We start from the raw sequence: 14,211 nt of genomic DNA, 5'->3' as shown, positions 1-14,211 counted from the left end.
CCCGGCTCCGCCGCCTGTCAGCTGCGTGACTTCGGGCGAGTGACTTCACTTCTCGGTGCCTCAGATACCTCATCTGTAAAATGGGGATGGAGACCGTGAGCCCCACGTGGGACAACCTGATTACCCTGTATCCCCCCCCCCCCCCAGCGCTCAGAACGGTGCTCGGCATGTGGAGAGCGCTTAACGGATACCGACGTTATTATCCTCGTCACTGCCTTTTGCTTTCCTTGCAGGTGATGGACAGTTCGATGCCCCTGATCGGGGAGCACGTGGAGGAGGACAGACAGCTAGTGGCTGACCTGGTCGTTTCCAAAATGACTCAAATGCTGGCGCCGGGCGGGACCTCCCCTTCGCCCCCGAGGCCTTGGGTAAAACGAACGTGGGATAGGAGAGGGAAACCGCTGGCGTCTTGGGGAGGGTAGGAGGGCTGCTGGGAGGGTAGACTGGAAGCTCGCTGTGGGCAGGGAATGCGTCTGTGTGTGGTTATATTGTACTCTCCCAAGCGCTTAGTACAGTGCTTTACACAAGTAAGCTCTCGGAATATACGGGTGAATGAGTGAATGAACCGACGGAGGGAAAGGTGGGAGGGGAAGGCCGAGGGGATGGGAGAGATCCGGGGAAGGCGGTGGGAGGGATGTGGAGCACCCGGAATAAGCAGACCTAGTTTAGAATTAAACCTGACCAAACCTGATCGAATAATTGTAATGATAATGATGGCATTTATTAAGCGCTCGGTTCTAAGCGCCGGGGTGGACATAAGCAGTTCGGGATGGACTCGGCCCCTTTCGCGCATGGGGCTCACGGTCTTAATCCCCAGTTTACAGATGAGGTTACTGAGGCCCAGGGAAGCGAAGTGACTTGCCCAAGGCCACCCGGAGGCGGTGCCGGCATTAGAAGCTATTCCCTTCTAACAACACCCAGGCCCGTGGTCTGTCCACTGCACCGGGCCGTTTCACGCTGTTTCCCGATGATCTGAACATCCTCGGCCGGTGCGCCCTAATCCCCGGCTGCCCCCGAATCCAGATCCGTGGGTGGGGAGACCGGGTGGGGAGGGAGACGGGGGAAGGGTTATTACCCTATTAATTTTGTTAATGAGGTGTCCGTCCCTTTGATTCTATTTATCGTGATTACGTTGTCTTGTTTTTGTCCGTCTCTCTCCCCAGATTATGAATAATAATAACGATGGTGTTTGTTAAACGCTTACTATGTGCAGAGCACTGTTCTCAGCGCTGGGGTAGATACAGGGTGATCAGATCGTCCCCCATGGGCTCACATTTTTTAATCCCCATTTTTACGGATGAGGTCACTGAGGCACAGAGAAGTTAAGTGACTCGCCCAAGGTCACACAGCAAAGTGGCAGAGCCGGGATCAGAACCCACGACCTCTGACTCCCAAGCCCGGGCTCTTTCCACTGAGCCACGCTGCTTAGACTGTGAGCCCGTCACTGGGCGGGGATCATCTCTATCCGTTGCCGAACCGTCCGTTCCAAGCGCTTAGTACAGCGCTCTGCGCACGGTAAGCGCTCAATAAATGCTATCGAAGGAATGAATGAGTAAAGGAGCCGCTTGGTACAGTGGAAAGAGCTGCCTGGGAGTCCGAGGACCTGGGTTCTAATCCCAGCTCGGCCCCCTGCCCGCTGGGTGACCTCAGCCGAGTCATACTGGGGCTCTGCCCGACCTGATTATCTTGCATCTACCCAAGTGTCTGGCACTTAGAAAACACTTAACAAATGCCACAAAGAATATTTTTTGTTATTATTACTATTAGGACTGTTTTCAGAGCGGGTGAGGAGAGTGCTAGGGAGGGATATTTCTGGTCTGGTATTTAAGCGTGAGAGCCCTCGCAGGGCTCGGTGAAAACCATCTTCTCCTAGCATCGCCCTAAGCGGAGAAATTATATCCCAGTGGTATTCTGGCCCGCACCGATCAGTGATTATTAACATAACAACAAGCCGGCCATGTTCTTCCCCTAATCCGCTCACTCTCTGTCTCCCTTCTGCCCTTAAAGACCTGTGGTCCCCCGTACACTGAATACGAAGTTGTGTGTGTGTATGTGTATGCGTTCATTTAATCGTATTTATCGAGCACTTACTGTGCGCAGAGCACTGTACCGAGCGCTTGGGAAGTATAATTCGGCAACAGAGACAATTCACAGTCTAGAAGGGGGAGACAAAATGAAACAAGTAGACAGGCAGCGATAGCATCAAAATAGATCAATGGAATCATGGATATATAACATCATTAACTAAATAGAATAATAAGTAGGTACAAATATACACAAGCGCTGTGGAGCGGGGAAGGGGGGAGAGCAGAGGGAGGGAGTAGGGACCACGGGGAGGGGAGGAGGAGCGGAGGGAAAGGGAGGGCTCAGTGTGGGAAGGCCTCCCGGAGGAGGTGAGCTCTCAGGAGGACTTCGAAGAGGAGGACTTTGGCGGAGGTGAGGAGGGAGGGCCTTCCGGGTCAGCGGTAGGACGCGGGCCGGGGGTCGACGGCGGGCCGGGCGAGAAGGACGCCCGGCGAGGAGGCGAGCGGCGGCCGAGGAGCGGAGCGTGCGGGCTGGGTTGGAGAAGGAGAGAAGGGAGGGTGAGGTAGGAGGGGTCAAGATGATGGAGAGACGTGTGCACGTGCTCGTCTGTGGTTGCGTACGAGCAGCCTCACGTAGCACACGGCCGGATCGTAGAGATCTCTATCTTCCGACTGTTTTCCTTGTCCTTCCCTCTGTTATGTCCTAATTAGGGAATCAATCATTTGTATTTACCGAGCACTTACTGCCGGCAGAACACCGTACTGGGCACTTGGGAGAGTACAACGTAACAGTCGGTAGGCACGTTCCCGTCCCACAGTGAGCTTTCAGTCTAGGGGGAGCTTACGGTCTAGGGCGGGTGGGGGGGGGGGGGGGGGTCACTCAGCGATTTGATTTTTTCCCGGTTTTTTCAGCAAGTCCAGCCGAAGGCGGTGAAATCTCAGGGGCAACCCCATCTTGGACAACCAGCCCAGCCACGCCCACCCCCTCAAGGTACAGTTGTTGGGATACGGGGGTGAGGGACAGTGGGGGGAAATCATCAGGTCGACACTTCCCGCATCCGCAGAAGTCATAAATAGACGCCACTCTCTCCCCGACGTTGAAATGCGCCCTTCTTCCGCTCCCAAGCATCCAGCCATGTTCAGAAAGTCATAGGTTCTAATCCTGGCTCTGCCACTTCATTTATTCATTCATCCGACTGTACTGACTGAGCGCTCACTGCGGGCAGAGCTCTGTACGAAGCGCTCGGAAAGTGCGGTTCGGCAACGGAGACGATCCTTGCCCGAGAAAGGGCTCACGGTCCAGAAGCGGGGAGACGGACAACGAAGCCGAACAAGGAGACAGGCATCGGCGGCATCAGTGTGAATGCGTCGCTAGAATTATAGCTATATACACATCATTATTAAAATAAATAGAATAATAAATATGTGCATTTATACACAAGTGCTGTGGGGCGGGGAGGCGGGGTAGAGCAGAGAGAGAGGGTCGGGGAGATGGGGAGGGGAGGAGGAGCAGAAGAAAAGGGAGGGCTCAGTCTGGGAAGGCCTCTTGGAGGAGGTGAGCTCCCAGGAGGGCTCTGAAGAGGGGAAGGGAGGGAGTTCGTCGGAGGTGAGGAGGGAGGGCCTTCCAAGTCCGCGGTAGGACGCGGGCCCGGGGTGGACGGCGGGACGGGCGAGGAGGAGGCCCGGGGAGGAGGTGAGCGGCGGCAGAAGAACGGAGTGTGCGGGCTGCCAGGGAGGAGGGGGAGGAGGACGGAAGGGAGGGGAAGGAGGGGGCCAGGGGGTCGACGGCTTCGGAGCCCAAAATGAGGAGTTTTGGGCTAATCTGCCGTGTGACCTCGGTCAAGTCAATTCGCTTCTCTCTGCCTCACTTGCCTCATCTGTAGAAGGGGGTTTGAGACTGTGAGCCCCACCTGGGACAGGGACTGTGTCCAACCCGATTTGCTCTTATCCACCCCAGCGCTTAGAACAGTGCCCGGCACATAGTAAGAGCTTAGCAAATGCCAGAATTATTAATTATCGTTATTATTATGCGACTGGCCGTTACCGGCCCCCGGTGAAGTTCACACCTTCGGCCGGGGTTTGCTGAGGAGAGGCCGAAGAGAGAGCCCTGAAGTGAGAGTGGAAGAAGTCACGTGACTCTCTGAACCTCTGTTTCCGCAAATGTCACCTGAGGATAATGATAAGGGTCCATCCTTACCATTCAGTGTCGTTCGGAATATCTATCAGACTAAAAGCAAAGCCGAAGAACACTAGAAAGCGTGGCCGGGTGGAAAGGGCACGGACCTGGGTTCTAATTCCGGTTCCGCCACGTGCCTGATGTGTGACGTCGGGCGAGTCATAAACTTCTCTTCGCCTCAGTTTCCTCCTCTGTAAAATGGAGACAAAACACCCGCTCGCCCTCTCCCCCTCGGACTGGGAACCCCGTGTGGGAGCACCGGGGTGCCACCGACCGGGTGCGTCTGTGTGATGTGCGTGTGTGTGTGTCTTCTTCTTGCAGGGGGCCCGCGCCAGATGTCATCGCCTCAGCCCGCCCGGTCAGGAGGGCCCCCTCAACAGCGACTCTCCCCGCAGGGCCAACAGCCCCAGAGCCCGCAGTCCAGCTCGCCCCAGAGATCTCCCGGCTCCCCCCAGCAATCCAGAGCTGCCAGCGGAGCCTCCGCCGGTCAGACCTCCAAGCCGGGCTCCCTGCCCCCTTCCCAGCCCCGGCCCCCGGCCCAGGGCCGCGGCCCCGCTCGGCCGGGCCTCGGCGACGTCTCTAAGTCCCAGGCTCCTCCTCATCCTCATCTCAAGTAGGTGCCGTGGGGGCTACCGGGCCGGGGCGGGGCCCACCGGGCTGGGGTGAGGCCTCGGGGGACTTCGGCTGACCGTCGGAGTGTCGGGGAGGGAGCTGCGGGGACCGGGCCGCGCTACCGGGAGTGGCCGGGTGGACCGGGGAAACTCCCGTTTCCAACGGGACGGTGGAGCTTAGCCCGGGAAAATGATCACCATCCGTGCTAAAATACCATCGGTCCATCGATGAGTGGTATCCGTGGAGGAAAGAAGCGCGGTCCCGGACGGCAGAGGTCCTGGGATCTAATCCCGGCTCTGCTCTACGACCTCGGGCAAGTCACTTAACTTCTCCGTGCCTCGGTTCCCTTATCTGTAAAATGGGAATTAAGACCGTGACTCCCCCCTTTGGGCCGGGGATGTGTCCGACCCGATTAGCCCGTATCCACCCCAGCGCTTAAAGCGGTGCTTGGCACATAGTGAGCACTTAAATACCATCGCTGTTATTATTATCGTCACGTAAGTGCCGTGGGGCTGAAGGGTGAAGAGGGGGAGCAGATCCAAGTGTAAGGACGAGGAAGAAGGGAGTGGGACAAGAGGAGACGAGGGCTTCGTCAGGGCAGCCCTCTTGGAGGAGTCTTCGACAAGGCTTCGGAGGTGGAGAATGTAATTGTCTGTGGGATGTGAAGAGGGAGGGCGTTCCGGGGCAGAAGCGCAGGATGCGGGCGGGAGGTCGGGGGTGAGATTAGACGGGATGGAGGTACGGTGTGTAGTCTGGCGTTAGAGGAGCGAAGCGTGCCGGCTGGATCGGAGGGGGAGAGGAGCGAGGCGAGGGAGCAGGGGGCGAGGTGATGGAGAGCTTTAAAGCCGATGCGGCGCTCCCCGGGCTGTTGGGCCCGGTCCCGGTTCCCAAGGAAGCCGCAGCAGGGGTCATCCCGTGGCTCAGCGGAAAGAGCACGGGCTTGGGAGTCAGAGGTCGTGAGTTCGAATCCCACATCGGCCACCTGTCAGCTGTGTGACTGTGCCTCAGTCACCTCATCTGTCAAATGGGGATTAACCCGTGAGCCTCACGTGGGCCAACCTGATGACCCTGTATCTCGCCCAGCGCTCAGAACGGTGCTCGGCACATAGGAAGCGCTTAACAAATACCAACGTTATCATCATCATTAGGTTTCCATAACGGCCGTCTCCTCCTCCGGCCCGTCAGTCGGCGCTACTTATCGCGTGCTTACTTTGTGCGGAGGACTGTACTAAACACTTGGGAGAGTACACTACATGTGGTAAATATGATTCTTGTCCTCAAAGAGCTTTCACTTCCTTTTCCTTTCCTTCCCCAACCTGGGGTGAGGGGGCAGGGTGTACCGGAACTGCCAAGGCGGAAGGGGACTTTCCTTTCCCTACCAACTCTGTCGGATTGTACTCTCCCAAGCGCTTAGTACGGTGCTCTGCACACAGTGAAGAAATTCCACCAGTGGATCGAATCCCCCTTCCCCGGTTTTGGTGGACGGAGCCGCCGGGCGGGTTCTGAAGCGGAGAGGGTTGAGGTGGCGGTAATTTGAGGGACTCCACCAGACCTCCTCTAGTAAGAGAACGTGACTACTAACTCGGGTGTATCGTACTCTCCCAGGCGCTCGGTACAGTGCTCTGCACACGGAAAGTGCTCAATAAATACCACTGACATAGACTGATTCTCCCTGGGAGAAGGAGACCACCCGAAGCTGTGCGGCCTAATGAGCCCGGGAGTCAGAATAACAATAATAATGTTGGTATTTTTTAAGTGCTTACTGGGTTCAAGAAGGACCTGGGTTTTAATTCTGACCCCGCCACTTGTCTGCTGTATGTCCTTGGACAAGTCACTTAACTTCTCTGTGCCTCAGGTACCTCATCTGTAAAATGGGGATTATTACCGTGAACCCCATGTGGGACATGGGCTGCGTCCAACCTGATGAGCTGGGATCTATCCCAGCGCTTAGTACAGTGGCTGGCACATAGTAAGCGCTTACCAAATACCACTAAAAAAAAAAAAATACACCACCTCATCTGGCAGCTCTCCTGAATCCGGCTTCCCCCCCCTTGTGTTTCAGCAAATCCCAGTCTTTGACCAACAGCTTCAACATCGCCGACTCCTCTCCCCGGGGGAACCCCAACGAAGACGAGGCGAAGGCAGAAACCATCCGCAACCTGAGAAAGTCATTTGCTAGTTTGTTTTCTGATTAACTCCACCCCGCGCTCGGAGTGAGTGCCCAGCCAGCCCCCCGCCCCGACCGCCCAGCTCCGTTCCGGTTTGCCCACTTGGCATCTCCCAGCCTCACTCAGTGCTTGTCGGCGGGTCCGTTGCGGCCCTGTGAACCGAGCCCTTTTAGGAGATCTTGTCCCATTTCCTTTAACCCCAAAACCGATTCTTCATATGTGCTCTAATTTCACTTTCATGGTTGTCTGCGTTAAGCAAAAGGGGGAAGAGCCGGGAAGGCTCGACTCTTCTGAGCAGGGCCGAAAGGTGAGGCTCACTGCTCTGAGGACTTTAGTTTTCCTACCCAGAGCCAGGTAGCAAGTTCTCTGTGTGCGTTTCTCCATCTCTGGGAGAGAAGATTCTCCAATCTCCTCACCGGATTCTGAAACTGCATTCGGGTGGCAAGGATATACTAGGCGAGTAAGACTTCGACCGTTTATTGGGGAAAAAAAAAAATTCATTTTCTTCCATTCAAATCCAACATCCCTAGCCCAACCAAAAAGCTTGATCGCATTTTGGCCAGAGTACCACCGCAAAATAAGTGCTGAGTCTTCCTTAACAAGAAAGATAGGAAATCTATGCAGCACAGTAGGCAAGCCATTGGCAAGGATACCGGTCCCTGCCTTTCCTCCCCGATAAGGCGGCCATTCAAGCCTCTTTTTTGTCTCCAGGATCGTGCCCTTGATTCTCGGAGCCTGCCGTTCAGCGGTGAGGTCTGTAATCCTCTCGCGGGTTGGGGAAACCGTCCATTTTCAGATCCAGGAGTCATTTGCAGCTTTGCAGTTCTCCAGCTCCAGTTGTATTTCTGAACCTGGACGGGGACCCGCTGGACTACCCCTCCTCTCCTCATTCTCCCAGCTTTGTCACTTTAAGTTACTAGATCCAGGAGCCAGTGAGGAGGAAGCCCGAGGTCCCCTGTCCATCACCGCCCCTGCAGCCCGAAAGCCAGGGAGCCGAGCCCACCGGGCTCCGGACGTTGACAGGTGACACGCCGGCCTCTGTGGGCCTGTTTTCTCTAGGGCACGTTCTAGCCCGGCGCTGGCCTTCCGAATAAAGCCCCGGTGTCTTGGTCTCACCCATGCAGCGCAGGAAAAGCAAGAGAATCGAGAGGATGAATCGTCCTCGTTCGCCTCTCCTGTAGAGTGGCTTTCATGAGGATCCGGGATGGTCCACAGCCTCGCTCCCCGCGTGCGAGAGGTGACAAGTAGCGTGTGACCACCCGAACCTGGGGAAGCAATAAATGCTCCTGGATCGTCTGGGGCCTGGTCTGCCGTGGTGGCCACATACCAGATGAATGAAATAGCCATTGTATAGCGGAGTCCGGGGGCGGGGCAGCGAGAAGGGAGCATAATGTAATTCTGGTGCTTTCTTTCCGTCCTTCTAGTAGAAGAAACCCCCTTTCTTTCAGCTGCGTATTTATGGTGAGTACACGTCTTCTGTACAGGCGCACGGATGCCAGGCTAACGGCTCCCTGCCAGAATTGCCGGAGGTTTTACGCACATACACACACTCACTCGTTCATATCTGCGCTCTATGCAACGGTGGACTTAGCAGAGGCCCGGCCCCGCACTTGTATTCAACCCCGAGTGGCGGCGGAAACCCTCCCGGTGGAGTCTCTCTCCCAGGTGGTCGGTCCCCTGGGACCAGGGGACTCTTTGGCCGCCATTTACTCTTGGACCATTTGCTTCTCTCCTTCTACCTCCTGCTACCTTGCCCTTTCCCTACTCGTTAGGACCCTCTTCAGAAGGGGAGTAGGGGAAGAGAGAGGACACCTGTTCGGACGGCAAGGCTTTTGCAAGGGTGGGCGGTTGTATAGACTGACTGAAAATCAACTTGGGGGTAATCTAGGGCAGGGGGAGGCCTCAGTGCCATAATACCGTCTTGTACACATTCTAAAAGTTTCAGGTTGGAAAGGCTCGGCAGACCTTTACAGTAGGTAGTTCAGGCTCGGGTGGATTTGGAATTCCAGGCCCCACTTTTGTGATGCGTTCTGGCCATTGTTTGTATTCGCTGTGCAAGAGGTGTCGGTATTCATTTACGCTGAGTCTCAGTCGGAAAGATGAACAAAGCAGGGACGGAGAATTGGTGTGATGTCCGTGTCCAAGCGGAAGGTCTTTTCGATACGGGTTTCGAGAGACCTCTGTGACTGCAGGAATGTCATCCTATAGCTTGTGTTTTTTTACTATCCTCTAGGGGTTTGTACAAAGCCATCTCTGCTTTCTGAACCATGAATAATAATATTGTTGGTATCTGTTAAGCGCTTACTATGCGCCAAGCACTGTTCTAAGCGCTGGGGTAGATACAAGGTAACCAGGTCGTCCCACGTGGGGCTCACAGTCTTCATCCCCGTTTGACAGATGAGGGAACTGAGGCCCAGAGAGGCGAAGTGACTTGCCCAAAGTCACACAGCTGGGATTAGAACCCGCGACCTCCGTGTCCCAAGCCCGGGCTTTTCCCACCAAGCCATGCTGCTTAAGCAACTTAGGCTAGAGGACAGTGCACAGGCCCGGGAGTCAGAAGACCAAGGTTCCAAATCCAGTTCTGCCACTTACCGGCTTTGTCACCTTGGTCAAGTCAGTCAACTTCTCTGGGCCTCAGTTCCCCCATCTGCAATATGGGGATTCGATACCTGTTCTCCCTCCTACTTAAGACTGTGAGCCCCATGAGGGACCTGATTATCTTATATCCACCCCAGCGATTAGAACGGTGCTTGGCACATAGTAAGCACTTAACAAATGACACAATTATCATTATCATCCTCCCTTGAGCAATTCCACGTAGTGTGATGACAACTGATCTAAAATATGGCAAGTTTGTGTGGTAGAGAGCCAATCTCATCTTTTTGTCTGGATGTGACATCTTAAAGGGAGAGAGAGAAATAGGGAGAATGAAAGCTGGGAGTGGAGAAAGTATTCAACTCCCTGCCCTCAGCTTTTTTAAGAGCGAAGGCTAGTGGCGAATGGGCCCACTTAAGCAGCCACTGACCCTTGATAAGCCCTCTGGAGCAGGCAACTTCATTCAATCGTACTTATTGAGCACTTACCAGGTGCAGGACACTGTACTGAGCGCTTGGGAGAATACGACAATAAACAGACGCACTCCCCGCCCACAGTGAGCCGTAAGAGGCCCAGAGAGGCCACCGACATTAAGCCTCCCAGATTAATTCAATCATGCTCAAAGCAGGGCCATTTGAACCTAGCCAAGGCACCTGCTTACTGAATGCCTCCCTCCTCTTCTTCCTCACCTCACTCCCTGCTCATTTACAATCTGTCAATCTAAAATCAAATCTCCCCGGGGAGTACCTTGACAGAAGACAATTCCATTTCAGTTCATCTGGAGATGCTACGGCAGTGGAGTGAAGCTAGGAACCAGCCACACTAGGAGGAAGCATGGTTATCAGAGGCATTTAGGCTTTTTCAAGATTAAAGCTTGGTCGGGCCGTTCAGAAATCGAGGCTCCCTCAGCCGGGACAAAAGTGTTGAAAAGGGCGAGCCCCCATCTTGCCTTATAAAACCCTCTAATCTTTCACAAGGCAACACAGATGGCGAGGGAAAAAGCGTTGTCAGTGAACGATAGCGTAGGTTTCTCTTCATCCTAATTTTGAATTAAATTTCAGATGCTCTAAGTGGAAGGATTAGGATGAAAGAAAAACAGATAGAGACGGCGGAGAGGGATAAAAAATACTCATAAGCGATGAGAGGGTTAGAGCAACCAGGGAGAGGATGGGGGATTTTCCCTCCTCGCAAAGAAAGGGATTCAGAATTGATTCCTGAATTAGAAGGGGCTGCGTTGTCGTGCTCCTTTGTGCTTTAAACCGGATGGAGGCTGGAAAGCTGGTATTTCAAAAGTCAGGAGGGTTGCTATTGTCCAGACCGAGGGAGATGAAGGCCTGAATGAGAATGTAAGTAGAGTTAGAGCTGAGATAAAACAGAGGTGGCACTTGACAGTTCAGTGACAGTTGCCACCAAGTGATAAAGGAAATAGCAAGGTCTGCCCTCTAACTCAATCAAGCATCTAGCCATCTGCTTGAAGACGAGCCCAGTCAAGATCCAAATGCAATCTTACATGGCGCTGAGCTCTCAATCCAACAGTGGTAATGAGCACTTGCCAGAACAGCGATAACCAGGTAGGTAACTACCCTATGATCACACCTTCTTCTGTCCTAAAAGTCGCCGTACCACCCCACCTTGCTTTTTGCCAATGGACAGAGAGTTCTTTGTTTTTTGGTGAGTCTGGAAAATAGCACTCTGCCCAGGGCAATTAGAATATCCTAAATTAGAGAGCCCCTTTCTCTCGGAGAGCCCGCTGCCCTCACACAGCTCACACTAGTCCCGATACTGCTCTTCCTTTAAGGAAAAGTTTCCGTGGACTGACTTTTTGTACTTAGAAAGCCACGGCAAACTCTCGAATGGCCGTCTTTGGAGTAACGGGGTTTGGTTCAGTTTTCTCCTTCTGGCCTAAAGACTGACGAATGCCAGGCAGCACTGCTCATTATAATCTGCCTTATTCGAGTGGAGACCAGGATAGGTTGGTTGGAGGCGAGTAAGTCGAAGTCGTCCACGGGCGAGTCACACGATGTATAAAGAGCACAAAGCCCCTCTTTTATGCTGGGAACGCAGAGGCGGGAGAAATAGGCGAGCTCCAGTTGGCACACTGAGATCTTGTTTGCAGGAAACTCAGCGTACAAGAAAGAAAGGAGAAGAGGCAGAGAGAGGGCTGCTTTGCAGAATGTTCCAGATATTAAATGAAAATGAGCCCAAGCTTCACTGGCCTTTACTAAATTGCCACCTCTCCCCTTTATGCTTCCTCTCTTCCACCGTTTTCTCCCCATGGCACCGCAACGCCTTTTGTTACATACCTAGTGCTCAGTATGGTGCCTGGCCCATAGTAAGCGCTTAACAGATACCTTGATTATTGCAGTGGCTGTGTCTGCCCAAGACAAACCTAAGTGCTACGCTAACCCTAGCCAAGATCGGCCCCTTTGACTGGGGGGAGCACAAACCCAGCCACACCTGCCCCAGCAACTCTTCAGCACGTCTGCCCGATTGACAAGAGAGAACTTCAGGTTTCTCCGGCCAGCCATCCCGCCCCGTCCCCTTCCTTCATAGGGCCGCCCTGGGAGCCTAAGGTGGCGGGGAGTGGGGTTCAGAAATCAGGATCGGAGCAGCTCTCAATTGAGCAGATTCCAGAGTCGCTTCGAACCCCCAAAAAATCTTACCGCCAGAGGAAAAATCCTTCTCCGCGACTTCAACCAAATGCGTCGCAGGCCTTCCGACCGAAGTATAATCATTCGTAGTAGTAACAAAACCCCCAATCATTAACAGGTTTCATTGAAATCACAAATAAGCACGGACACCGCAGAGCCCTTTCAAACCGACGCGACGATGCCCTCGTGTAGCTTCTGCTTCTTCTTCCTAAAGCACTAGTCCTTTCTTTTTTTAAAGTACCTATAGGAGTGTTTTGGGGGAAGTTTCTCTCTTTCTCCATCTCTCTTTCCATCCTCCCCCCCTTAGTGGCTGCCTAGGTATGAGCGGGGATGAGGGTGGGGACAGGGAACAACCCAATTCCCTGCCAATCCCAATCTAACTTCTAAATTGCATTCTTCTTACACTGCCACAGATTAGTCAATGAGGCTCCCATTCCTACTCATCCCTGGAATTCCGCCAGGCCAAGGCACGTGGCGGATAAGGGATAGAAACTCGTTCCACATGCCCAGCGGAATGGACTAGAGTGGTTGTCCCCTGCCCTCCTGGGCACTCCCATTTTTTCATCACACATGCACAGACACACTCAGGCTTTATCAGGGTCAGTGCGAGCCCAGGACCTTTTTCATTCCCGGACACACTGTAGCTAGGTGGAGCAAGAGTCGTTGGGCCCAGTATTATGGGCTTGAGCTAAAGATGTCTTTAGCTTGCTCCTCACGGCTTCGGAATCTCTCAGAACTAGAAAACGTAGAAGTAAGGTACTAGAGACTCCAGGTCTCCCCACCCAATGCCTCGAAATACAATTACAACTGCGTTAAAATACAATTAGCGACAATTAGGCTGCGCCCCCATTAATGGAAATAACAGAGTGGGCCAGAAGAGGTGGTTTAGGCTTCCCTGCAAAACTGAAGCGGTGCAAGTGTGTTCCTTACTCAGTGGATCAGAACTATATTCCATATCCCCTTCTTCAGTATACTGCTAACAGGACTAACCCTTGTCAACACCAGCAATATAGATTAAGTACTGCCTTCTAGTTTCAAAATAATTCTTATTTAAGAGCTTCTAACCATGACTTCAGTGAGTGGGGGGAGGCTTGTTTTTCAAAGAAGGTTCTAGGCTACCCTGAAGGAATGGCTGCCCATCAGGATCTGAGGCAGAGTGCTTATGGGGCTTGTTGTTTGAACTACGAGAGATTAAGCATTAAATTAGCGCCAATACATTCTGAAGTTGAAGATAAGTAGAGACAGAAAACATCATTGTCCAGTCCTGGACATCAGCAGCGTTTCCTAGAATTCCTCTTGTATTAGGATAAATTCCTATTTTATGTTATTGATAACTGTTAACTGATCCTCTCCCCATCATGAGAGGATAAGCATTAGTTAACATCTCCGCCTCAAGACTGTCTTTCCCCCACCTCCCCAAACTGTAAGGGCCTTGTGGGGCAGGAAAGGTGTCTACCGACTCCGTTACATTCTACCGAGGGCTTAGTACAGCATCTATATATATATATATATCGATCAGTGATCTATAGCTATATAGTACTATAGTACGTATACATATATACAAATCAAGGTATTTGTTAAGCGCTTACTATGTGCCAGGCACGGTACTGAGCACTAGGTATGTAACAGAAGGCACTGCGGTGTCATGGGGAGAAAATGGTGGAAGAGAAGAAGCATAAAGTGATATATATATATATATATAGTACTATACAATATATATATACAGTGATATATATATCTCACTGATTGATCATCGACACCTGGGAAATGTGCTGGCTACCTCTCTAGGAATTCCATTCCCTTTGCCCCACTCTAAAGATGCAGGGTGAGCCCTGGGAAATAGGTCCCCACTTAAAACTCTTACTGCATTAAACCTGTTTAAATGGCTTACCCTCAAGATTAGTGACTTTACAATAAATAAGAAGGATCTTAGGACCAAATATTGCCCTACCTTTTAAGCTACTGTTTCACAGGTTAGGGTGACA

General features: G+C 52.8%; 1 protein-coding gene across 2 annotated transcripts in view; it reads left to right on the top strand.

Moving 5' to 3' along the window:
• SYN3 (synapsin III) overlaps positions 1-9,102 on the top strand; it is a 337,780-nt gene extending 328,678 nt beyond the window's left edge. For both annotated transcript variants that reach the window (XM_029078852.2, XM_029078855.2), the window contains 4 exons: positions 234-368; positions 2,937-3,015; positions 4,522-4,813; positions 6,875-9,102. In XM_029078852.2, the coding sequence (XP_028934685.1) occupies positions 234-368; positions 2,937-3,015; positions 4,522-4,813; positions 6,875-7,007 (639 nt within the window). In that variant the 3' untranslated portion in view covers positions 7,008-9,102. The remainder of the gene's footprint in view (positions 1-233; positions 369-2,936; positions 3,016-4,521; positions 4,814-6,874) is intronic.
• The last annotated feature ends 5,109 nt before the right edge of the window (positions 9,103-14,211 follow it).

Source organism: Ornithorhynchus anatinus, chromosome 14 (genome assembly GCF_004115215.2).
Source record: "Ornithorhynchus anatinus isolate Pmale09 chromosome 14, mOrnAna1.pri.v4, whole genome shotgun sequence".
Classification (NCBI taxonomy): Eukaryota; Metazoa; Chordata; class Mammalia; order Monotremata; family Ornithorhynchidae; genus Ornithorhynchus; species Ornithorhynchus anatinus.
Note: the sequence above shows the minus strand (reverse complement) of the source record. Positions and strands in the feature narration are given on the sequence as shown.